Here is a 27,254-nt window from a genome sequence, read left to right on the forward strand (position 1 = left end):
AAACACACGTCATACTGCTGAGTAGATTTAGAGTAAGACCAGCTGCCGTCAGGATGAGTTGTGATCATTGGGGCGCCATATCGACTGAAATCGCTGTCATTCCTGTGGCATTGTACTGCTATTAAACTGATGAGGCTCAGTAGAAAGATCACTGACACAGATGCAATGGCAATCAGTAAATACATGTTTAAATCAGAGAAGCTCTCCTCCTTCATTGGCACATGTCTGAATGAAGTCTGAATGTCACCTGTATTTTCAACCACCACTACATCAATAGATACAGTAGCTGACATAGAGGGTTCTCCGTTATCAGAAACTAACACCACTAATGGGTGAGTTTTCAGGTCATTGTCACTCATTCGTCTCTTAGTTCTGATTTCTCCAGTGCTGGTTCCGATTCGAAAGAGTTTATTTCCTTTTGGCTCGGTGATGTGATAAGAAAGCAGAGCATTATAGCCAGAGTCTGCGTCTACAGCTCTGATCTTGGCCACAAAGTATCCAGCTTCAGCTGAATATGGAATGTTCTCACTGTTGACAGAGCCGTGTTCAGAATAGGGTGAGAGAATTCCGGGACTGTTGTCATTCTCATCCAGAATAAAAACATTCACAGTCACGTTGCTGCTGAGTGGAGGAACACCAGAGTCCGTGGCCTGAACTTTAAATTGGAACGTTTTTAACTCCTCATAGTTAAATGACTGCAGAGTGACAATATCCCCAGTCTCTGAATTGATGTTTACAACTGATGTTATTGGAATACCTTTCGAACCACCATCTAATGACGAATATGTTATCTTTGCATTCTCATCAACATCTGGATCAACTGCAGTTATGGTATAAATTGTGGCTCCGACTGGACTGTTCTCTTTCACGAAAACATTAATTATTGTTCCAGCAAAACTAGGTGAATTGTCATTAACATCAGAAACATGCACAGTAATGACCGTAGTGCTGGAGAGAGGTGGAGTCCCTTCATCAGTAGCAACGATGGTGACGTTATATTCAGAAGCACTCTCTCTATCAATATCCCCGTCTACTATTAGAGAATAATAGTTTTTGTAGTTTGATTTAAGTTTAAAGGGCACCGACCCAACTATTTTACAGTTGGTGAGACCATTATTGCCCCCATCTTTATCATTAACGGTTACTAAAGCGACTACAGTTCCGAACTCAGCATCCTCTTTAACGGGGCTCATAAGGGAGGTCATAACGATGTCCGGAGTATTATCGTTAACATCAATGACTTCAATTAACAGTTTTCCATGTACACTACGAGAGGGCGTCCCTTTATCTTTCGCTTGAATACGAATTTCATATGCAGCGTTTTCCTCATAATCCAGGTGTCCATTTACAGCTATTTCCCCTGTGTCGGGGTTCATGGAAAACAGCTCTGCGGGATTGAAATTACCTCTCTCAATGAAAGAATACACAACATCACTGTTTAACCCCTCGTCTAAATCTGTAGCACTTACGGTTAAAATTGAAGTCTGAAACGAAGCGCTTTCTGTAACCCGAGCCTTATACAGAGACTGACTGAATACTGGATTATTGTCATTTACATCCATGACGTTCACAATTATTTGTAATGTTCCCGATCTGGGTGGCTTTCCTCCATCAACAGCAGTCAACACAAGTTGGATAACGGGCTGTTTCTCTCTGTCTAAAGCTTTCTGTAGCAGCAACTCCGCAGACACACTCTCTCCACCACTTTGTACGTCCAGTGAGAAATGTTCATTCGGGCTCAGTTTGTAGCTCTTTACCGAGTTACTCCCTGTATCTGGATCATTTGCTATCGGGAGCAAGTACCTCTCTCCAGTGAAGGATGATTCAGAAATATTGAATGTCTTTACCTTTTCACGGAACGATGGTGCGTTATCATTAATATCAATAATTTGAACTTCTATGCGATGCAGTTGCACGGGATGGCTCAGAATGGCCTCAGTATTCAATGAACACTTTGGCATATTCGAACAAAGCTCTTCACGATCTATCCTATCGGCAACATAAAGGGTGCCCGTTTTCAAATCCACATCGAAATATGTCTTTGATTTTCCCGAGACAACCCGCAAATCCCTATATTCCAGTTCTTGAATGTTGACATTTAAATCCTTGGCGAGATTTCCCACAACCGTGCCTTTGTCTACCTCCTCGGAAACGGAGTAAGATATCTGAGCTGCAGCCCAGTCAGACAAACAAAGAATAGCCAGGCAATGTATCCAAACGATTTCGCACCGTCTTCCAGGACGACCCATCGCTGCTTTAAAATAAACAATAACAAATGGTAATTATGCCCATGCCAGTGTGCGTGCAAGCAACATTTTCTATGACAACCTATATCCTCACGGTCTCACTGACGTTCGCGTTCTCTTCACAAAGCCCTCGCACACTATACAGTCTTCACTTGGAGAGGAGGAGTCTGGCATTAGTATACACATAAAAAAGATATGGTCTCGAGCGACACCAAGTGTTACAGTTTCGTTCCAACGAAAATACATGGAGTAATACCTACAATTTGCAATATGTGTATCAACCTTATAGCATGTGCCATAAGAAATGATAAGACATACCAGAAACAATAGTAGCTTAATCTAAGATATTAGCTGTAGGCCTATTGAATATGTGAACAAATCGTAGGCTAAAATGAGCATCACTAACATCACCATTTCACACCCCTAACGTCAAAGGCATTTTCTCAACCAAAAAAAACAAAACGAAAACAACCATGACCTATATCAATATGCAGCAGCATTGCTAGTGGATAAATCATTATCTAATGCATTTTTTTGTAATTTCAAGAGCTGAAAACTGTTAAATTATTTTTCAGACCTATATTTTTTATTATTAGACTGTTATTATTATTATTGTTATTATCATTACCCTTATCATCATCATCACTACATGTTTTTATCACTACATGTTTTTCATACTAATTTAAATTCGGGCCATTACACAGATATATTGTTAATCATTCACCTCTTTTTTTCTTTCCCTTTTTTATGTTTTATGTATAGGCTTACCTTTTCTTTGTTTGGTAAAGTCTGGGTCCGGCTATAAGTGTCCCCATCATTAATGCTAATGAGTTCTGCATCTACAGGTGGAAACGGTGCAGGGAAAACAACTACGTCACTCTTCATTGTGTCAGAGCTGAAACACACGTCATACTGCTGAGTAGATTTAGAGTAAGACCAGCTGCCGTCAGGATGAGTTGTGATCATTGGGGCGCCATACCGACTGAAATCGCTGTCATTCCTGTGACATTTGACAGCTATTAAACTGATGAGGCTCAGTAGAAAGATCACTGACACAGATGCAATGCCGATCAGTAAATACATGTTTAAATCAGAGAAGCTCTCCTCCTTCACTGGCACATGTCTGAATGAAGTCTGAATGTCACCTGTATTTTCAACCACCACTACATCAATAGACACAGTAGCCGACAGGGATGGTTCTCCGTTATCAGAAACTAACACCACTAACGGGTGGGTTTTCAGGTCATTGTCACTCATTCGCCTCTTAGTCCTGATTTCTCCGGTGCTGGTTCCAATTCGGAAGAGGTTATTTCCCTTTGGCTCAGTGATGTGATAAGAAAGCAGAGCATTGTAGCCAGAGTCTGCGTCTACAGCTCTGATCTTTGCCACAAAGTATCCAGCTTCAGCAGAATAAGGAATGTTCTCACTATTAACGGAGCCGTGTTCAGAAAAGGGCGAGAGAATCCCTGGGCTGTTGTCATTCTCATCCAGGATACAAACATTCACAGTCACGTTGCTACTTAGCGGAGGAACACCAGAATCAGTTGCCAGAACATAAAATTGAAATGTTTTAATTTCTTCGAAGTTGAACGACTGTAGACTGACTATTTCTCCACTCTCAGAGTTAATGTTTACAACTGATGAAATTGGAATATTTCTTGGGTGACTCTCTTGCAATGAGTAAAACAACATTGCGTTTCCATCTGAATCAGGATCAAATGCATTTACTGTGTAGATAACAGTGCCAATAGGACTGTTTTCTTTCACATAAACATTAATCACAGGCTCTGAAAAACGAGGCGGGTTGTCATTGACATCTGCTACATGTACAGTAATAACGCTTGTGGTGGAGAGAGAAGGAGACCCTTCATCAGTAGCTATGATGGTGACATTATACTCAGAGGCACGTTCTCTGTCCAGTGGTCCGTCTACTATTAATGAATAATCGTTGTTGTAATTTAACGAGAGTTTAAAAGGAGTATGCCCAACAAGTTTACAATTGGTCTGCCCATTCGTTCCTCCATCTGAATCGCTCACAGCAACCAAGGCTACAATTGTTCCAGACCCCGCGTCTTCTTTCACGTAGGTCATGAGTGACGTCACAGATATTTCTGGTGAATTATCGTTGACATCTGTAATTTCTATTAGTAACTTAGCGTTCGCACTTCGAGGCGGATGGCCTTTGTCGGTTGCCCGAACCATAACTTCATAAGCAGGTGTGTCTTCATAATCTAAACTACCTTTGACAGTAATTGCACCCGTTTCTGAGTTTACATCAAATACATCTGATGGATCGACATTGCCACGTTTGATCAATGAATAGACAAGCTTACTGTTCACACCCTCGTCTAAATCGGTTGCATTTAGCTTTACTACTACAGTTCCGGGAACAGCGTTTTCACTGACACGCACTTTATATAGCGGTTTGCTGAAAGAGGGCGCATTATCGTTATGATCTATTACGTTTACCATCAGCTGCAATGTTCCTGATCTTGGCGGTTTACCTCCATCTACAGCAGTCAGAATGAGGTTAAAGATTGGCTGTTTTTCTCGGTCTAAAGCTTTCTGCATCACTAACTCAGCGGACACACTGTGGTCTCCACCGCTCTGCACGTCAAGGGAGAAATATTCATTGGGACTCAGCTTGTAGCTCTTAACCGAGTTACTGCCTGTGTCTGTGTCGACTGCTATTGGAAGTACATATCGCTCTCCAGGTGACAGTGATTCGGAAATATTTAACACATAAGACTGCTCAATGAACGCAGGGGAGTTATCGTTTATGTCCAAAACATTCACTTCAATGCGATTTACATTCATTGGATTGCTTAATATCGCTTGTATTTTCAGAGGACATTTAATGGTGTTGGGACAAAGCCCGTCTCTGTCTAGCCTCTCGTTAACAAAGAGGTTTCCTGTCCGCAAATTCACATCAAAGTATTTCTTACTGTACCCCGACACAATTCGGAGATCCCGTGACTCCAGTTCCTGCACATTGAGATTTAAATCCTTAGCGAGATTCCCCACTACCGTGCCTTTGTTCACCTCCTCAGAAATAGAATAAGATATTTGAGCCACAGACCAGTCACAAAGACAAAACAAAGCAGCGATCCAGAGATATCCATTTTGCTCTCGATTCCCCATCATCATCCGATCAAAAGCCGTAATTGCAAACAATCATTTAATTCCTAAAATAGTTGACAGGTCCCATAGAGAAATACATCCCGTAAAATATCCAACCCTTTTCGCAGAAGCATCAGAATCGAAGTGTATCTGTTTTCAAGCTCATGCCTATGACGACGTTTTCAGGGAGGAGTTTTGGAGATGTCAGCTGCATGCACTCGTTTTGTGGTCTCCAGCGACACCATATGGTTCTCAATAGACCTATCAATTTAATAATATAAGTTTATGAAATACTATGCCAAACAACAATAATAATAATAATAATAATAATAACAATAATAATAATGATAATAAATAAACTGCATCTACAATAGCCTACATAATCTACCCCATTAAATAAAACAAATATAGTAGATACCTAATAAAAACAAAACTAATTAAAAAAAATAAAAATAAACTCATCATTCAATCATTCAATCATTCAATCATTCATTCAATCATTCAATCAATCAACTGCAGCAAGTTTCACCACGGAGTGAACCAGACATGCTAGGTAGAGTTCAGCACCATGGACAGAGCCATAACACACTACAGCAGGCAGAAACTCTTCAGCACCATGGACAGAGCTGCCTTAGTATACACACGACTGAAACTCTGTCAATATGAACGAATGAATGAATATTTATAATTGGAAGACACATTAAAACCGATCATCCCTTTAGAGTAAATATGTAGCCTGCTTGTTTGACTATTCCTGTAACCTATTATATTTACATATATTTAAATGTATTATTGTATACTTTGTTATTATATGGAAAATCCTGCGTGTTGTCTTGCATATCTCAGTGAGCACCACATAGTAACATAATTCTTTCTATATGTTCTAATACTGACAAAACATATTGAACAAAAGCCTGGTATTAAACTATAACATGCTTCACAGGACAAATACACGTGTAACTTTAACAGTAAGTCAGCAAGTATGTCTGGTGATTCTATTTAATCGGCTCTTTTTCACATTACTTTGAAGATAAAACCATGTTAAATCAATTATAGATGTCAATAAATATTTTTAAAAGGTGCAGTTTCAGAGTGTAACATTCAAAATAACAGTTGATATCCTATGGAGATAAATATGTTGCCATACCATCCAAAATGCCTCTACTGTACATGATCATACACGTAGCCAATGAAACAAAACAAATTAAAGTTATTATGAGGCCTATTTTTCACGTGCGGCTGCGTCTCTTACCTTCTCTTTGTTGGGTAAAGTTCGAGTCCGGCTAAAAGTATCCTCACTGTTAATACTAATTAGTTCTGCATCTACAGGTGGAAAGGGCGCAGGGAAAACCACTACGTCACTCTTCAGTGTGTCTGAGCTGAAACACACGTCATACTGCTGAGTAGATTTAGAGTAAGACCAACTGCCGTCAGGATGGGTGGTGATCATTGGGGCACCATACCTACTGAAATGGTCGTCTGTCCTGTGACATTTCACAGCCATTAAACTGATGAGGCTCAGTAGAAAGATCACAGACACAGACACAATGGCGATCAGTAAATACAGGTTCAAATCAGAAAAGTTCTCATCCTTTGTTGGAATATGTCTATAAGGTGTCTCTATGTCTCCTGTATTTTCAACCACCACTATATCAATAGACACAGTAGCTGACAGGGGGGGTTCTCCGTTATCAGAAACTGACACCACCAAAGGATGAGTTTTCAGGTCATTGTCACTCATTCGCCTCTTAGTCCTGATTTCTCCTGTGCTGGTTCCGATTCGAAAGAGGTTATTTCCTTTTGGCTCAGTGATGTGATAAGAAAGCAACGCGTTATAGCCAGAGTCTGCATCTACAGCTCTGACCTTGGCCACAAAGTATCCAGCTTCAGCAGAATATGGAATGTTCTCACTGTTAATGGAGCCGTGTTCAGAATAGGGCACAAGAATTCCAGGACTGTTGTCATTCTCATCCATCACAAACACGCAAACAGTTGCATTGCTACTGAGAGGGGGAACACCAGAGTCTGTAGCCTGCACTAAAAACTGAAAAGTGTTCAACTCCTCATAGTTGAATGACTGGAGACTGACTATATCGCCTGTTTCTGAGTTAATGTTAACAACTGATGATATTGGGATATTTCGAGGAGAGCTATTAATCAAAGAATATGTCAATTTTGCATTTTCATTTGTGTCTGGATCCACTGCACTAATTGTGTATATAACTGCACCTATGTCACTGTTTTCTTTCACGTAAACGTTAACCACTGGATCTGAAAACAGTGGCGGATTGTCATTAACATCAGAAATGTGAACCGTAATGATGCTGGTGCTGGAGAGAGGTGGGATCCCCTCGTCAGCAGCTGTGATGGTGACATTATACTGCGAAGCCCTTTCTCTGTCGAGAGGCCCGTCTACTACCAGAGAATAATCATTTTTATAGTTTGATTCAAGTTTAAACGGTGTTACGCCGCTAATTTTACAAATATTGACGCCATTCTTCCCACTGTCTTTATCGCTTACAGTGACGAGAGCTACAACGGTTCCTATCTCGGCGTTTTCTTTTACTGGATTTCTGAGGGAAGTCACCGATATCTCTGGAGAATTATCATTTACGTCAATTACTTCAATCAATAACTTACTGTGGGCAATTCGAGGAGTCAAGCCTTGATCTTTAACCTGGACACGAATCTCATACGCAGACATTTCTTCATGGTCCAAGACACCTTTAACTAAAATTTCTCCTGTGTCCGAGTTAATATCAAATACATCTAAAGGATCTATGTTACCACGTTTGATAAATGAATATATTAGTTTTGCGTTTAGCCCGTCGTCTAAATCAGAGGCATTTAGTCGGACCACTTTTGTCCCTAACTGAGCATTTTCATTCACGCGAGCTTTGTACAATGAATGGCTGAAGGTAGGTATGTTATCATTTGCATCGATTACATTTACCACTATTTGCAATGTCCCTGATCTGGGAGGCTTCCCTCCATCTACAGCGGTTAAAGTGAGTTTAATAACAGACTGTCTCTCCCGATCTAACGCTTTCTGTATCACTAACTCAGCAGATACACTGCTCTCTCCACCACTCTGTACATCCAGGGAGAAGTATTCATTTTGGCTGAGCTTATAACTCTTTACAGAGTTACTGCCTATGTCTGCATCAACTGCTATTGGAAGAAGATGTCGCTCTCCTGGTAAGGATGACTCGGAAATGTTTAAATTATGAGATACCTCGATGAATGCAGGTGCGTTATCGTTTATATCCAAGACATTGACCTCGATGCGGTGTAAATTTATTGGATTACTTAATAACGCCTGGATTTTCAGGGAGCATTTCACCGAGACTGGGCAAAGCTCTTCTCTGTCAATCCGTTCATAAACAAAGAGGTTTCCCGTGCGAAAATCCACATCAAAATATTTCTGGCTGTAGCCCGACACAATTCGGAGATCTCTTGATTCCAGTTCTTGTACATTGAGGTTTAAATCCTTAGCGAGATTTCCCACCACCGTGCCTTTGTTCACCTCCTCAGAAATAGAGTAAGATAGTTGAGCCGCAGACCAATCACAGAGACAAAGCAATAGAATGAGCTGAATCCAAGTAGGCCTAAATGACTGTCGTCCTTGAACACGCATTACTGTTCCAATAAAATAATTAAATCCCAACAACCATGTAGGCCTTGTTCCCAGAAATATTGATAAATCCTCCATGAATGAGCCTTTCCCGACATACGACCATGCAGTGTGCAAAAGCAGCGAATGTTTCCCCATCGGACTAGGCTGATGATGACGTAGCACGCAGGGTGGAGTATTTCCAGAAAATATTTACAGTTTACGGTCTCTAGCGACACCACGTGTTAGCTTACAGAACAAAAAGGCAACACATGGGCTACTCAGGAGAATAGAGTAAAATGTTAACCACTTAGTGCAAACTGCATATGTCCACAGAGTGTTGAATTGCATAAGTCTCCTGTAGTTAGAAAGTGAAAATATAAACTACTCATACTAAATGAACATGGCCAAAAGCTTAATGCTTGTCATTCAATTTACAATGAACAGTTTAACGACCTCATTAGTGAAACACAACCGTAGTATAACTGTTTAGGTTAGCGTGAAGTATAGTTAAAACAACACATTTCTTGTTTAGAGGACAGTAATCATTATCAAGTTAGGACGTAGCAGGCCTATATTTCCAATGGAGCCATCAACACTGAAACTGGAGGCGCTTACTCATTCATTACATAATAATTGCATATAGAACATCGTGAACAGCTATAATCAATGGCATGCAATGCTATTGATTTTTTTTTTTTTCAAACAGCAATTGTAGAAAATCCCCTCCTGATCAGTCCTAGGTGGGAGGAGCTCTCGACTGGGGATTGACCCAACACACCTGTACTGATCATGATTAGCACAACCTGCACCCAATTGCAGTAGGCCATTTAAAAGGCATTCATTCAGTTTTGAGTGTCGCATCAAATAAAAACTATAACAGGAAAACAAACACTAAAAAATAACCCACACAGACACTGAATGACTGCCTTTTAAAGAGCCTACTGCAATTGGGTGCAGGTGGTGCATATCACGACTAGTACAGGTGTGTTGAGTCAATACCCATAGTCCAGAGCTCCTCCCACCTAGGACAGGTGGAGCAGGAGGGGATTGTCTACAGCAACTGCAAAATAATATAAAAACTGCACCCTACGTCAATGCCATTTAGTTCAAATAAACAGACAAACAAACAAACAAACAAACAAACGCAATTATGACGTAGGCCTATATGCTTGCTAACTATGCCAGACGTACCTTGTCTTGTGTGGGTAAAGTCTGAGTTCTGTTATACGTGTCCCCTCCGTTAATACTGATTAGTTCTGCATCTACATTCGGGAACGGCGCTGGGAAAACCACTACGTCACTCTTCAGTGTGTCTGAGCTGAAACACACGTCATACTGCTGAGTAGATTTAGAATAAGACCAGCTGCCGTCAGGGTGGGTGGTGATCATTGGGGCGCCATATCTGCTGAAATTGTTGTCTGTCCTGTGGCATTTGACAGCTATTAAACTGATGAGGCTCAGTAGAAAGATCACTGACACAGACACGATGGCAATCAGTAAATACAGGTGTAAATCAGAGAAGCTCTCCTCCTTCACTGGCACATGTCTGAATGGAGTCTGAATGTCACCTGTATTTTCAACCACCACTACATCAATAGACACAGTAGCTGACAGGGAAGCTTCTCCGTTGTCAGAAACAAAAACCACTAACGGATGTGTTTTTAAGTCATTGTCACTCATTCGCCTCTTAGTCCTGATTTCCCCGGTGCTGGTTCCGATTCGGAAGAGGTTATTTCCCTTCGGCTCAGTGATGTGATAACTAAGCAGTGCATTGTAGCCAGAGTCTGCGTCTACAGCTCTGATCTTGGCCACAAAGTATCCAGCTTCAGCAGAATAAGGAATATTCTCACTATTAACGGAGCCGTGTTCAGAATAGGGTGAGAGAATCCCTGGGCTGTTGTCATTCTCATCCAGGATAAAAACATTCACAGTCACGTTGCTACTTAGTGGAGGAACACCAGAATCAGTTGCCAGAACATAAAATGTAAATGTTTTCACTTCCTCGTAGTTGAAAGATTGGAGACTGACTATTTCTCCACTGGCAGAGTTAATGTTTACAACTGATGAAATCGGAATATTTCTTGGGTGACTCTCTTGCAATGTGTAAGACAAAACCGCATTTCCATCTGAATCAGGATCAAATGCATTTACTGTATTGATAACAGTACCAATAGGACTGTTTTCTTTCACATAAGCATTAATCACAGGCTCTGAAAAACGAGGTGGGTTGTCGTTGACATCTGCTACATGTACAGTAATAACGCTAGTGCTGGAGAGAGAAGGAGACCCTTCATCAATAGCGATGATGGTGACATTATACTCAGCCGCACTCTCTCTGTCCAGCGGTCCGTCTACTACTAGTGAATAATCATTTTTGTAGTTTAACATTAGTTTAAAGGGAACTTGTCCCATAAGTTTACAGCTGGTGAGACCGTTTTGTCCTCCGTCTGCATCGCTCACTCTGACCAAAGCTACAATTGTTCCCAACTCAGCATCTTCTTTCACTGGGGTCATGAGTGACGTCACAGATATTTTGGGCGCATTATCGTTGATATCAATAACCTCTATTAGTAGTTTGGCATGAGTACTACGAGGTGATTGGCCGTGGTCCGTTGCCTGAACCCGAACTTCATAAGCAGGCGTTTCCTCGTAATCTAAACTACCCTTAACAGTAATTTCTCCACTTTCTGAGTTAATATCAAATATATTTGATGGATCATTGTTCCCACGTTTGATAAAGAAATAGACGAGCTTACTGTTCATACCTTCGTCTAAATCCGTTGCATTTAGCTTTACTACCACTGTCCCTGCAGCAGCATTTTCACTGACACGCAGTTTATATAGTGGTTTACTGAAAGTCGGAGCATTATCGTTTGCATCTAGAACGTTTACTGTCAGCTGCAATGTCCCTGATCTTGGAGGTTTACCTCCATCTACAGCGGTCAAGATTAGATTAATGATAGGCTGTTTTTCTCGGTCTAAAGATTTTTGTAAAATTAACTCAGCGGACACACTGTGGTCTCCACCGCTCTGCACGTCAAGGGAGAAATGTTCATTGGGACTCAGCTTGTAGCTCTTTACCGAGTTACTGCCTGTGTCTGTGTCGACTGCTATTGGAAGTAGATATCGCTCTCCTGGTGATAGTGATTCAGAAATATTTAACACGTAAGACTGCTCAATGAATGCAGGGGAGTTATCGTTTTTATCCAAAATATTCACCTCAATGCGATTTACATTCATTGGATTGCTTAATACGGCCTGTATTTCTAGAGAGCATTTAATCATGTTCGGACAAAGCTCGTCTCTGTCTATCCTGTCGTTAACAAAGAGGTTTCCTGTCCGCAAATTCACATCAAAGTATTTCTTACTGTACTCCGACACAATTCGGAGGTCCCGTGACTCCAGTTCCTGCACATTGAGATTTAAATCCTTAGCGAGATTCCCCACTACCGTGCCTTTGTTCACCTCCTCAGAAATTGAATAAGATATTTGAGCCGCAGACCAGTCACAAAGACAAAACAAAGCAGCGATTTGAATCCAGACATATCCATTTTGCTCTCGAAACCCCATCATCATCCGACAAAAAAGCCGTAATTGTAAACAATCATTTAATTCCTTAAGTAGTTGACTGGTCCCATAGAGAAATATATCCCGTAAAATGTCCAACCCTCTTCACAGAAGCATGAGCATCCGAGTGTATCTGTTACCAAGCTCATGCCTATGACGACGTTTACAGGGAGGAGTTTTGAAGATGTGAGAATTCGTTTTGTGGTCTCCAGCGACACCATATGGATCTCAATAGACCTATTTATTTGAAAAATGGCTAAACCTTTTTGACATACTAAGCCACACGAAGATAAAAGTAATACACAAATAAACTTTATCAACAATACATAATCTACCCCGTGAAATACAACAAATATAATGGATACCTATTTATAATAATAGAATAACCAAATAAATAATAGAGTACAATACAAAACCCAAATGCACGCGCGCGTGCACACACACACACACACACACACACACACACACACACACACACACACACACACACACACACACACACACACACACACACACACACACACGACAGAAGAAACTGCAGCGAGTTTCACCACAGAGTTCAGCACCATGGACAGAGCTATGTCACACTTCAGCAGGCTGAAACTCTTTAGCACCATGGACAGAGGTGCCCTAGTAGGCTACAGACAGCTAAAACTCTGTCATGTGGACATATTTATATCTGGAAGACACATTAAAACCGATAAATAAGTAGCCTGCTTGTTGACTGGTCCGGTAACCTATTATGTTTGAATACATTTAAATGTATTATTGATTAAAAAAAAAGTGCAGTTTGAGAGCAGCATGCCAAACTAACAGTGTTCATACCCATATTCCATCTACCAAACAAACATACACGTGCCTATGAAAAAACTAAAACATATTAGTAGGCCTAATTTCCACATGCAGCCATGTATCTTACCTTGTTGGGTAAAGTTTGAGTCCGGCTAAAAGTATCCTCACTGTTAATACTGATCAGTTCTGCATCTACAGGTGGAAAGGGCGCCGGGAAAACCACTACGTCACTCTTCAGTGTGTCTGAGCTGAAACACACGTCATACTGCTGAGTAGATTTAGAATAAGACCAACTTCCGTCAGGATGGGTGGTGATCATTGGCGCGCCATACCTACTGAAATTGTCGTCTGTCCTGCGACATTTCACAGCTATTAAACTGATGAGGCTCAATAGAAAGATCACAGACACAGACGCAATGCCGATCAGTAAATACAGGTTTAAATCAGAATAGTTATCATCCTTTGTTGGAATATGTCGGTATGGTGTCTGAATGTCTCCTGTATTTTCAACCACCACTATATCAATAGACACAGTAGCTGACAGGGATGGTTCTCCATTATCAGAAACGGACACCACCAATGGATGGGTTTTCAGGTCATTGTCACTCATTCGCCTCTTAGTCCTGATTTCTCCGCTGCTGGTTCCAATTCGAAAGAGGTTATTTCCCTTTGGCTCAGTGATGTGATAAGAAAGCAACGCGTTATAGCCAGAGTCTGCATCTACAGCTCTGACCTTAGCCACAAAGTATCCAGCTTCAGCAGAATATGGAATGTTCTCACTGTTAATGGAACCGTGTTCAGAATAGGGCACTAGAATGCCAGGACTGTTGTCATTCTCATCCATCACAAACACGCAAACAGTTGCATTGCTACTGAGAGGGGGAACACCAGAGTCTGTAGCCTGCACTAAAAACTGAAAAGTGTTCAACTCCTCATAGTTGAATGACTGGAGACTGACTATATCGCCTGTTTCTGAGTTAATGTTAACAACTGATGATATTGGGATATTTTGAGGAGAGCTATTTAACAAAGAATATGTCAATTTTGCATTTTCATTTGTGTCTGGATCCACTGCGCTAATTGTGTATATAACTGCACCTATGTCACTGTTTTCTTTCACGTAAACGTTAACCACTCGATCTGAAAACAGTGGTGGATTGTCATTAACATCAGAAATGTGAACCGTAATGATGCTGGTGCTGGAGAGAGGCGGGATACCCTCGTCAGCAGCTGTGATGGTGACATTATACTGCGACGCCCTTTCTCTGTCGAGAGGCCCGTCTACTACCAGAGAATAATCATTTTTATAGTTTGATTCAAGTTTAAACGGTGTTACGCCGCTAATTTTACAAGTATTGACGCCATTCTTCCCACTGTCTTTATCAATTACAGTGACCAGAGCAATAACGGTTCCTATCTCGGCGTTTTCTTTTAGTGGATTTCTGAGGGAAGTCACCGATATCTTTGGAGAATTATCATTTACGTCAATTACTTCGATCAATAACTTACTGTGGGCAATTCGAGGAGTTGAGCCTTGATCTTTAACCTGGACACGAATCTCATATGCAACTATTTTTTCATGGTCCAATACACCTTTAACGACTATGTCTCCTGTGTCAGAGTTAATATCAAATATATCTAAAGGATCTATGTTACCACGTTTAATAAATGAAAACGTTAGTTTTGCGTTTAGCCCATCGTCTAAATCTGAGGCATTTAGTTGGATCACCTTTGTCCCAAATGGGGCATTTTCATTCACACGAGCTTTGTACAATGAATGGCTGAAGGTAGGTATGTTATCATTGACATCGATTACATTTACCACTATCTGCAATGTCCCTGATCTGGGAGGCTTTCCTCCGTCTACAGCGGTCAAAGTGAGTTTAATAACAGACTGTCTCTCGCGATCTAACGCTTTCTGTATCACCAACTCAGCAGATACACTGCTCTCCCCACCACTCTGTACATCCAGGGAGAAATATTCATTTTGGCTGAGCTTATAACTCTTTACTGAGTTAATGCCTATGTCTGAATCAACTGCTATTGGGAGAAGATGTCGCTCACCTGGTAAGGATGACTCAGAAATGTTCAAATTGTAAGACGGGTCAATGAAAGCAGGTGCATTATCGTTTATATCTAAAACAATGACCTCGATGCGATGTAAATGTATTGGATTGCTTAATAGCACCTGGATTTCCAGGGAGCATTTCACCGAGTCCGGGCAGAGCTGTTCTCTGTCTATTCGTTCGTAAACAAAGAGGTTTCCCGTCTGCAAATTTACATCGAAATACTTCAGACTGTTCTCCGACACAGTTCGGAGATCTCTTGATTCCAATTCTTGCACATTGAGGTTTAAATCCTTAACTAGATTTCCCACCACCGTGCCTTTGTTCACCTCCTCAGAAATAGAGTAAGATAGCTGAGCCACAGACCAATCACAGAGACAAAGCAATAGAATGAGCTGAATCCAAGTGCGGCTATATATCCGTGGTCCTTGAACACCCATTACTATTCGACTAAAATAATTGAATCCAAATAACCATGTAGACTTTGTTCCAAGAAATGTTGACGAATCGGACACGAATAAGCCTTTCCTGACATAAGATCCTGCAGTTTGTAATAGCATGCAGCGAGTGTCTCTCCCATCGACTGATGACGTTTTCTATTTTACCATTCAGGGTGGAGTTTTTGAGAATTGAAAATATCTACGGTCTACGGTCTCTAGCGACACCAGGTGTTAGCTTACAGAACAATAAGGCAATATACTCATTAGGAATGTTAACCACCTGGTTCTTATACCAAAGAAGAAAAGTGAATGCAAATTAATATAGAATATATAGGCCTATTGCCTGCAAATGTCCACAAAGCGTTGAACAGCCTAGAACTATCATGAAGTTATAAAGAGAATGTGTAAACTACTCATAAGCGAACAAAGAATGAAAAAGGCTAGCACTTTACTTCATAACGTGCTAACGCTTAATTAATGACTAATTAATGATGAACTCATACATTAATTTATCATGAATATATCACGAACTAATCATTCATTCTTGGTCCTCACCATTAACTAATGATGAAGTGTAATATATCATTAGTTAAGGCCGTTATTTCACACTTCCCTATATTAATTATTGTTAAGTCATATAGTGACCAGGGATTAATGATGAGTTCATAATAAATGCATGATTAATTAATGTATGAGTTCATCATTCATTCATCATTAATTAAGCGTTAATTGTCTCCGCCAGGCCGAAAGGCATGGCGAGAGAGTATGTTTTGCCCCCTGTCTGTCCGTCCGTCCGTGTGTCCGTCCGTCATTCTGTCTGTGGACAGCTAATCTCTGGCACCGTTGGCTTGCTCGCAGTGAAACTGTGGACACAAACTCCCTGGATGCCACAGCAGAACCTCTGCCCCAAATTATTCACATGGGCCATTTTTAGCGCCACCAGGAGGCCGATTTGTGCAAAACATATTTTTTGACAGTACTCCTACAGATTTTGTCCAAAAATCCCGCAAATCGGTACACAGTATCTCTATAGTCATTAAACGATTTCAGATTGTTCATATTCCATCCTGATTGGCTAAAAATGGCTTCCAAAGTTTGTAGGAATGCTCAGTTTTGAACAAAATGCCTCAAATCATAAACACAGCATGCAATTTCCTTGAAATTTTGCACGCATATTTCCACTATGCAGAGGAAGAAATGCCACTTTTTCGAATCAGCCTCATGGTGGCGCTATAACAGGTAGATTCGTGTTTTTACCTATAACTGCACCGATCTGTGTAAAACTTTGTAAGCGCACTCCCTAGAGGTCAAGGTCAACCTTTGCCCTGCATTTTTCACATCTGCCTTTTATAGCGCCACCAGGAGGCGGACTTATGTAAAACACATTTTTTTATATTACTCCTTCCGATTTTATCAAAATTTCACGCAAATCGGTACACATGATCTCTATAGTCATGTGATCAAGACGGGTGTGTTTGATTTTTCATATTCCATTACTGATTGACTAAGATTGACATCTAAAGTTTGCAGTTGTGGTTTGTTTTGAACAAAATGCCGCAAATCATGAACGCAGCGTCCGATTGCGGTCAAACTGCACCCACATTCACACTATGTTGAGGAGCAAATGTCACCCTTTTCACATTGGCCTATTATAGCGCCACCAGGAGGCCACAATAACCTACCTGACCTGGCGGAGACCTGTGCTCCGAGGAGCACTTTTTCTAGTTACGTGTATGTATTTGTCCCTCAAGTAAAGTGTGACTCCTCAGAGGTATTGAGTTCAAATGCCCCCTTTCAGCACCATGGACTGGGCCATTTCATTCTCGATTCTCGAAGTTAAATTAAAAAATAAAGTTTCTAGGTCAGAGTGAAGTGAAGTTAAAACAAATTAACACAACTACTGTTGACAATGCAAATAAAAAATGATGCCATGTTTAGATGACAGTTGTCATTAACAGGTTAGGACGTAATTTTCCAATGATGCCATCGACACTGAACTGAAGTCACTTGCATGTAGAGTGACTAATTGAATAATTATTGAATAATAAATTGTGAACAGTTAAAACCAATGGCATGAAATGGTCTTAAAATTTTAACCACGACGTGTCAACCTGAAAATCCATCAACAACTGCAAAAGAATGAAAACCAGACAGACAACGATGCCATTCAGTTAAAGAAAACACAAACACACACACACACGCAATTATGGGTGCACATGCTTGCTAACTATGCCAAACGTACCTTGTCTTGAGTGGGTAAAGTCTGAGTTCTGTTATACGTGTCCCCTCCATTAATACTGATTAGTTCCGCATCTACATTCGGAAACGGCGCTGGGAAAACGACTACGTCACTCTTCAGTGTGTCTGAGCTGAAACACACGTCATACTGCTGAGTAGATTTAGAGTAAGACCAGCTGCCGTCAGGGTGGGTGGTTATCATTGGGGCACCATATCTGCTGAAATTGTTGTCTGTCCTGTGGCATTTGACAGCTATTAAACTGATGAGGCTCAGTAGAAAGATCACTGAAACTGACACGATGGCAATCAGTAAATACAGGTGTAAATCAGAGAAGCTCTCCTCCTTCACTGGCAAATGTCTGAATGGAGTCTGAATGTCTCCTGTATTTTCAACCACCACTACATCAATAGACACAGTAGCTGACAGGGAAGGTTCTCCGTTATCAGAAACAAACACAACTAACGGATGTGTTTTTAAGTCATTGTCACTCATTCGCCTCTTAGTCCTGATTTCCCCCGTGCTAGTTCCAATTCGAAAGAGGTTAATTCCCTTAGGCTCGGTGATGTGATAACTAAGCAGTGCGTTATAACCAGAGTCTGCGTCGATAGCTCTGATCTTGGCCACAAAGTATCCAGCTTCCGCAGAATAAGGAATGTTCTCACTATTAATGGAGCCGTGTTCAGAATATGGTGAGAGAATCCCTGGGCTGTTGTCATTTTCATCCAGGATAAAAACATTCACAGTTACGTTGCTACTTAGTGGAGGAACACCAGAATCAGTTGCCAGAACATAAAATGTAAATGTTTTCAGTTCCTCGTAGTTGAAAGATTGGAGACTGAGTATTTCTCCACTCGCAGAGTTAATATTTACAACTGATGAAATTGGAATATTTCTTGGGTAACTCTCTTGCAATGTGTAAAACAAAATTGCGTTTCCATCTGAATCAGGATCAAATGCATTTACTGTATAGATAACAGTACCAATAGGACTGTTTTCTTTCACATAAGCATTAATCACAGGCTCTGAAAAACGAGGTGGGTTGTCATTAACATCTGCTATGTTAACAGAAATAACGCTAGTGCTGGAGAGAGATGGAGACCCTTCATCACTAGCTATGATGGTGACATTATACTCAGCAACACTCTCTCTGTCCAGTGGTCCTTCTACAACTAATGAATAATCATTATTGTAATTTAAAGATAGTTTAAAGGGAACTTGTCCCATAAGTTTACAGCTGGTGAGACCATTTTTTCCTCCATCTGCATCGCTCACTGTGACCAAAGCTACAATTGTTCCCAACTCCGCATCTTCTTTCACTGGGGTCATGAGTGAAGTCACTGATATTTTGGGAGCATTATCGTTGATATCAATAACCTCTATTAGTAGTTTAGCGTGTGCACTACGAGGTGAATGGCCTTGGTCCATTGCCTGAACCCTAACTTCATAAGCAGGTGTTTCCTCGTAATCCAAACTACCCTTAACAGATATTTCTCCACTTTCTGAGTTAATATCAAATATATTTGAGGGATCGTTGTTCCCACGTTTGATGAAGGAATAGACGAGCTTACTATTCATACCTTCGTCTAAATCGGTCGCATTTAGCTTTACTACCACTGTCCCTGCAGCAGCGTTTTCACTGACACGCACTTTATATAGTGGTTTGCTGAAAGTCGGAGAATTATCGTTTGCATCTAGAACGTTTACTGTCAGCTGCAATGTCCCTGATCTTGGAGGTTTACCTCCATCTACAGCGGTCAAAATTAGATTAATGATAGGCTGTTTTTCTCGGTCTAAAGCCTTCTGCAACATTAACTCCGCGGACACACTGTGGTCTCCACCACTCTGCAAGTCAAGGGAGAAATATTCATTGGTACTCAGCTTGTAGCTCTTTACCGAGTTGCTGCCTGTGTCTGTGTCAACTGCTATTGGAAGTAGATACCGCTCTCCTGGTGATAGTGATTCAGAAATATTTAACACATAAGATTGCTCAATGAATGCAGGGGAGTTATCGTTTTTATCCAAAATAGTCACCTCAATGCGATTTACATTCATTGGATTGCTTAATGCCGCCTGTATTTTCAGAGAGCATTTAATCATGTTCGGACAAAGCTCGTCTCTGTCTATCCTGTCGTTAACAAAGAGGTTTCCTGTCCGCAAATTCACATCAAAGTATTTCTTACTGTACTCCGACACAATTCGGAGATCCCGTGACTCCAGTTCCTGCACATTGAGATTTAAATCCTTGGCGAGATTCCCCACTACCGTGCCTTTGTTCACCTCCTCAGAAATGGAATAAGATATTTGAGCCGCAGACCAGTCACAAAGACAAAACAAAGCAGCGATTTGAATCCAGAGATATCCATTTTGCTCTCGAAACCCCATCATCATCCGAACAAAAAGCTGTAATCGTAAAAAATCATTTAATTCCTAAAGTAGTTGACAGGTCCCATAGAGAAATACATCCCGTAAAATGTCCAACCCTATTCACATAAGCATCAGCATCACAGTGTGTCTGTTATCAAGCTCGTGCCTATGACGACGTTTTCAGGGAGGAGTTTTGGAGATGATGTGAGTTGCACTCGTTTTATGGTCTCCAGCGACACCATATGGTTCTCAATAGACCTATCAATTTGAATAATAGCTAAACCTTTTTGAAATACTATGCCAAACAAAAATAATGATATTAATATCAATAATAATAATCATATTAATATTATTATTATTACATATAATAATAATACCAATAATAATACATACATACATAAACTGCATCTCTACCCAGTAAAATAAAACAAATATAGTGGATATACCTACTAATAATAACATTATAAAATGTATTAAACAGGCCTAATTACACGCACACACACACACACACACACACACACACACACACACACACACACACACACACACACACACACACACACACACACACACACACACACACACACACACACACACACACACACACACACACACACACACACACACACACAGGCTGAAAATCTTCAGCACCATGGACAGAGCTGCTTTAGTACAGAGAGCTGAAACTGTCAATGTGAACATATTTATAATCTAATTTATAAATAGATAAATAGCCTACTTGTTTGACTTCCTGTAACCTATTATATTTAAATACATATAAATGAATTATTGCATACTTTGTTATTATAATTTGGAAAATCATGTAGTGTTGTCTTGCACATCTCAGTGTACTACATAGTAACAATACTTCCTATGATATGTTCTAATACGGATACAATATATTGATTGAACAAAAGCCATAGTATTGATTATCCTATCAAGTCGTGCACCTGACAAATTGACTGCTATTGTTACACATGCAACTTTAACAATAAGTCAGCAAGTCTGGTGATTCTGTTTAATCTGCTCTTTTTAACATTTCTTTTAAGATAAAATCCTTTTAAATCAATTATATAATTTGCATTAAATATGTGATACTATAAAGGTTAAATAATAAATACGTTGATGCCAAAACCATTCAAATGCATAGTCTTCTTATTTGCATACTTTGCCGAAATCAAAGGTCTCGGTGTTCCTTTAACTTGTGATTTTCTGTGCAAAATTATTTAAATCACATGCAGGAATAATTTGAACACAAAATAAACAGGAATAATGCTCTGAGATAGTCAGTTAAAATGTCAATATCCAATTTTAAAGGTGCAGATTGAGAGCAGCCATACATCCAATTCCATCTAGCTACTAGACAAAACCTATGAAACCAAAAAATATATAGTTATTATTAGGCCTAACTTTCACGTTCGGCCACGTCTCTTACCTTCTCTTTGTTGGGTAAAGTCTGAGTCCGGCTAAAAGTATCCTCACTGTTAATACTGATCAGTTCTGCATCTACAGGTGGAAAGGGCGCAGGGAAAACCACTACGTCACTCTTCAGTGTGTCTGAGCTGAAACACACGTCATACTGCTGAGTAGATTTAGAGTAAGACCAGCTCCCATCAGGATGGGTGGTGATCATTGGGGCGCCATACCGACTGAAATTGTCGTCTGTCCTGTGACATTTCACAGCTATTAAACTGACGAGGCTCAGTAGAAAGATCACAGACACAGATGCAATGGCGATCAGTAAATACAGGTTTAAATCAGAAAAATTCTCATCCTTCGTTGGAATATGTCTATAGGGTGTCTGCAAGTCTCCTGTATTTTCAACCACCACAACATCAATAGACACAGTAGCTGACAGGGATGGTTCTCCATTATCAGAAACTGACACCACCAAAGGATGAGTTTTGAGGTCATTGTCACTCATTCTCCTCTTAGTCCTGATTTCTCCACTGCTGGTTCCAATTCGGAAAAGGTTATTTCCCTTTGGCTCAGTGATGTGATAAGACAGCAGAGCATTATAGCCAGAGTCTGCATCTACAGCTCTGATCTTGGCCACAAAGTATCCAGCTTCAGCAGAATATGGAATGTTCTCACTGTTAACGGAACCATGTTCAGAATAGGGTGAGAGAATCCCGGGGCTGTTGTCATTTTCATCCAGGATAAAAACATTCACAGTGACGTTGCTACTAAGCGGAGGAACACCAGAATCAGTTGCCAGAACATCAAATTGAAATGTTTTCACTTCTTCGTAGTTGAAAGATTGGAGACTGACAATTTCTCCACTCGCAGAGTTAATGTTTACAACTGATGAAATCGGAATATTTCTTGGGTAACTCTCTTGCAATGTATAAAACATAATCGCGTTTCCATCTGAATCACGATCAAACGCATTTACTGTGTAAATAACAGTACTGATAGGACTGTTTTCTTTCACATAAGCATTAATCACAGGCTCTGAAAACCGAGGCGGGTTATCATTGACATCTGCTACATTTACAGTAATAACGCTTGTGGTGGAGAGAGGAGGAGACCCTTCATCACTAGCTATGATGGTGACATTATACTCAGAAACACTTTCTCTGTCCAGTGGTCCGTCTACTACTAATGAATAATCATTTTTGTAGTTCAACGTTAGTTTAAATGGAACTTGTCCCATAAGTTTACAGCTGGTGAGACCGTTTTTCCCTCCGTCTGCATCACTCACTGTGACCAAAGCTACAATTGTTCCTAACCCCGCTTCTTCTTTCACGGGGGTCATGAGTGACGTCACTGATATTTCGGGTGCATTGTCGTTTATATCAATAACCTCTATTAGTAGTTTGGCGTGTGCACTACGAGGTGAATGGGCTTGGTCCATTGCCTGAACCCTAACTTCATAAGCAGGCGTTTCCTCGTAATCTAAACTACCCTTAACAGTAATTTCTCCAGTTTCTGAGTTCATATCAAATATATCTGATGGGTCGTTGTTCCCCCGTTTGATAAAGGAATAGACGAGCTTACTGTTCATACCTTCGTCTAAATCTGTCGCATTTAGCTTTACTACCACTGTCCCTGCAGCAGCATTTTCACTGACGTGCACTTTATAGAGTGGTTTACTGAAAGTAGGAGAATTATCATTTACATCCATTACATTCACTATGATCTGCAATGTTCCTGATCTTGGAGGTTTACCTCCATCTACAGCGGTCAGAATGAGGTTAATGATTGGCTGTTTTTCTCTGTCTAAAGCCTTCTGCAACGCTAACTCAGCGGACACACTGTGGTCTCCACCGCTCTGCAAGTCAAGGGAGAAATAGTCATTGGGACTCAGCTTGTAGCTCTTTACCGAGTTGCTGCCTGTGTCTGTGTCGAGTGCTATTGGAAGTAGATATTGCTCTCCAGGTGATAAGGATTCAGAAATATTTAACACATAAGATTGCTCAATGAATGCAGGAGAGTTATCGTTCATGTCCAAAATATTCACCTCAATACGATTGATATTCATTGGATTGCTTAATACCGCCTGTATTTTCAGAGAGCATTTAATCATGTTCGGACAAAGCCCGTCCCTGTCTATCCTCTCGTTAACAAAGAGGTTTCCTGTCCGCAAATTCACATCAAAGTATTTCTTACTGTACCCCGACACAATTCGGAGATCCCGTGACTCCAGTTCCTGCATATTGAGATTTAAATCCTTAACGAGATTCCCCACTACCGTGCCTTTGTTCACCTCCTCAGAAATGGAATAAGATGTTTGAGCCGCACACCAGTCACAAAGACCAAATAAAGCAGCGATTTGAATCCAGACAAATCCATTTTGCTCTCGAAACCCCATCATCATCATCCAAACAAAAGCCGTGATTGCAACGAATCATTTACTTCCAAGTATTGTTGATCCGTCATGTAAAAAATATATTGTGTAATGATCCCACCCTTCTCGCAATGAGCATCCCAGTGTCTACTATCAAAGCTAATGGCCAACGTCATTATCAGGGAGGAGGTTCAAATGTTAGCACTCATTGTGTGGTCTCCAGCGACACCGTATGGCACTTGATGTAGTTGCTATTAGTTTGTGTGATAGAGTTACACCTTTTTGAAATATTACGCTACATGAACTTCTTTATCTACACAACGCAACCCGTGAAATGAAACAAATATAAAGGATAGTTAACTAATAAATCAATAGACAAATACTTGCTAGGGCTTTGAGTCTTTCTTTGAAAAAAGAAACAGCAGCGAGTGTCACCACAGAATCTATCAACCAAAAGGTGGCTGTGTACAATTCAGCACCACGGAGAGCGCTGTACAGACGCCTGAAACGATACAACCTGATAGCCAAAGAAATCCTCATCATGAACATTATAATAACTGAAAGACACAACATCCCTTTAGACCAAATAAATACCTGTTTAACTTGTTTAGCGAGTGCATGTGACAAATAAGCAATTGGCATATATATATATATATATATATATATATATATATATATATATATATATATATATATATATATATATATATATATATATATATATAAATGGATTTAATGGTGCTGTGTAAACAAAACATTTTGTTTGTTTTGTTAAAAATTTTACACATTCTGATAGCCATAATTGCATAGTATATAGTGTGATTGTTCAGTAACATCGTTTCCCCTTCCCTCCTGCTCTTTAATCAACATATCTTTTATTTCCATGTGGGTCACCAATTTCATCCAATCAGGAGAGAAAACCCATTCATCATCTTCAATTTGTGTGCCAATTAAATTTTTGTACACAAAATTGTTTCATCACTTCCAATTTCATTTGTTGTCTCCGCCAGGCCGAAAGGCATGGCGAGAGAGTATGTTTTGCCCCCTGTCCGTCTGTCCATCCGTGTGTGTGTGTCCGTCCGTCATTCTGACTGTGTACAGCTAATCTCCGGCACCGTTGGCTTGATCGCAGCGAAACTGTGCACACACACTCCCTGGATGCCAATTCAGAACCTCTGCCCCAAAGTTTTCACATGAGCCTTTTATAGCGCCACCAGGAGGCCGATTTGTGCAAAACACATTCTTTGACAGTACTCCTACAGATTTTGTCCAAACGTCACGCAAATCGGTACACAGTACACTCTAAGAAAAATCTGTAAACTGATGGGCAATGTGGTGTACATTTTTACTGTTTAAGTACTGTAATCGACCTTTACGTTACTTTTGCCGTAGAAAATTGCGTTGCCAGGTATGCTTATTATAAGTTTCCCCCAAGATTTTATTTGAAAATAGCAGATCTACAAGCTCACAACGCGTCGTGTCGCGGCACGTTGTGAGCTTGTAGATCTACTATTTTCTAATAGTTGATGTATAGGAATAAAGTGCTTATGTGGCCCACTTCACGTCTTTTGGGCTTTTTTTCCTAGACCTTGTGGCTTGTTTGTGTCCCTCACAGAATCTGGCAACACTGGTTGCGCATTGCATTGTGGGTGCTTTAGCCCGGTGAAAAAATCTCTGTGGCCGCCATTACTGAATGCGACCGGCCCGTGCGCTCAGTGTTTTCCCCCCTCAAACACTGCGCTCAATTCAGCTATAAAAGTATCATATCGACTAATATATATTCGACAGGCTTCGTTGACATTTGAAGGTGTGTATGTTATGTTGTGGTTATATTTGGATTAAAAGAAGTATTGTAAAAGGGCGCGGGCTAACGTTAGCTTCCCGTTAGCTTCCATTACCGCGGTGTTTTCCTCCTCAAACACTGCGGTAAATTCAGCTATAATACTATCATATCGACTAATATATATACGACAGGCTTCGTTGACATTTGAAGGTGTGTGTGTTATGTTGTGGTTACATTTGGATTAAAAGTAGTGTTATTAACTTCGCTTCACCCTGCTTTAAGCTTGTTTTCCTGTTGTGAATTTCTATAGTGATCCGGTCTAAAGCCCGCCTACTGTATCCGATCATTTGCGCGCACACACACAGATGTAAGAAACGTTTCCGTATCCGGTTTAGACCCAGACCGGATCAGCAACTTGCAAGCAACTTGAATCCCAGTCTAGGCTTGTTGTTAGCTGTGCGTTGTCTAAAGTATTACTTTTCTTTGCTGGCCAGTGTGGTTTGTAAAATGAGTTGCTAAACAATTAGTTTGTATTTGTCAGGTGAAGGATAGATGGATTAAGAGTCAAACATAATGGAATAAGGCTCTTATTAGAATCGGAATCAATAGGCAATGGAATCAGGCTCTTATTAGAATCAGTATCAGAATCAATAAGCAGGCTTATCAACATGTTGGCATGTCTGGTTTAACTGATTGAATCCCTGAAACACTGCAAACAAGCCATGCAGTACAGGCTTGATGCACATGTACTATTCTTTTTTTTGCTGCATGGTCACAGACATGTTTATTATTATTATTATTATCATTATCATTATCATTGTTCCTTCCACAATCCCTATGGCCACATTCAACCCATTAAGACAGGGTGAAAAAATAGCAGATCTACAAGCTCCTATGAGCTTGTAGATCTGCTATTTTTGTGTGAACATTTGTGCAAATCTTTGAAAATATATATATTTTTAAAGCGCACATTTGTAACTCAAATCTTTGTTGTTGGGGCTCCCTGGAACAACACATTTTGAGATGGGGGTCCGTGGCCAAATGCATATCTAAAAAAATAAAATTCTAAATCCGAACAGTATGTTGCTATATCATTGGTGCTCCAACTTTTTTCCATGTCAAGGACCCCTAAAATGATATGTATTTGGCCGTGGCCCCCTTCTCAAAATATGTTGTTCCAGGGACCCCCAGAAGCACAGATTGGAGTTAAAATGTTCGCTTTAAAACACAA

At 40.4% G+C, this 27,254-nt stretch overlaps 3 protein-coding genes across 4 annotated transcripts in view; all 3 read right to left on the reverse strand.

Annotated features, from left to right (window-relative positions):
* Window positions 1-27,254, reverse strand: part of LOC308075516 (protocadherin alpha-C2-like) — a 162,537-nt gene that overhangs the window by 43,317 nt on the left and 91,966 nt on the right. Inside the window, exon 1 of one of the 2 annotated variants that reach the window (XM_080415434.1) lies at window positions 6,619-9,013. The exons of the other annotated variant lie outside the window; for it this stretch is intronic. Within the exon in view, the coding sequence (XP_080271560.1) occupies window positions 6,619-9,003 (2,385 nt within the window). The 5' untranslated portion in view covers window positions 9,004-9,013. Of the gene's footprint in view, window positions 1-6,618; window positions 9,014-27,254 lie in introns of those variants that run through there. 2 annotated transcript variants of the gene reach the window in all.
* On the reverse strand, window positions 2,384-4,519 carry LOC308076349 (protocadherin alpha-8-like; the record flags this gene model as incomplete). The annotated part of the gene is made up of 2 exons (XM_080416584.1): window positions 3,015-4,519; window positions 2,384-2,413 (listed from the first exon to the last, which is right to left on the reverse strand). Exons 1-2 carry the CDS (start codon window positions 4,446-4,448, stop codon window positions 2,384-2,386), a joined length of 1,464 nt encoding a protein of 487 aa, XP_080272710.1. The 5' UTR covers window positions 4,449-4,519.
* Window positions 10,159-24,108, reverse strand: LOC308076350 (protocadherin alpha-5-like; the record flags this gene model as incomplete). The annotated part of the gene is made up of 8 exons (XM_080416585.1): window positions 10,159-12,240; window positions 15,530-15,802; window positions 18,090-18,721; window positions 19,826-20,032; window positions 20,267-20,363; window positions 21,886-22,517; window positions 23,622-23,825; window positions 24,063-24,108. 8 exons carry the CDS (start codon window positions 24,106-24,108, stop codon window positions 10,159-10,161), a joined length of 4,173 nt encoding a protein of 1,390 aa, XP_080272711.1.

Source organism: Gymnoscopelus braueri (genome assembly GCF_963280865.1).
Source record: "Gymnoscopelus braueri genome assembly, chromosome: 20".
In the NCBI taxonomy this organism is placed as follows: Eukaryota; Metazoa; Chordata; class Actinopteri; order Myctophiformes; family Myctophidae; genus Gymnoscopelus; species Gymnoscopelus braueri.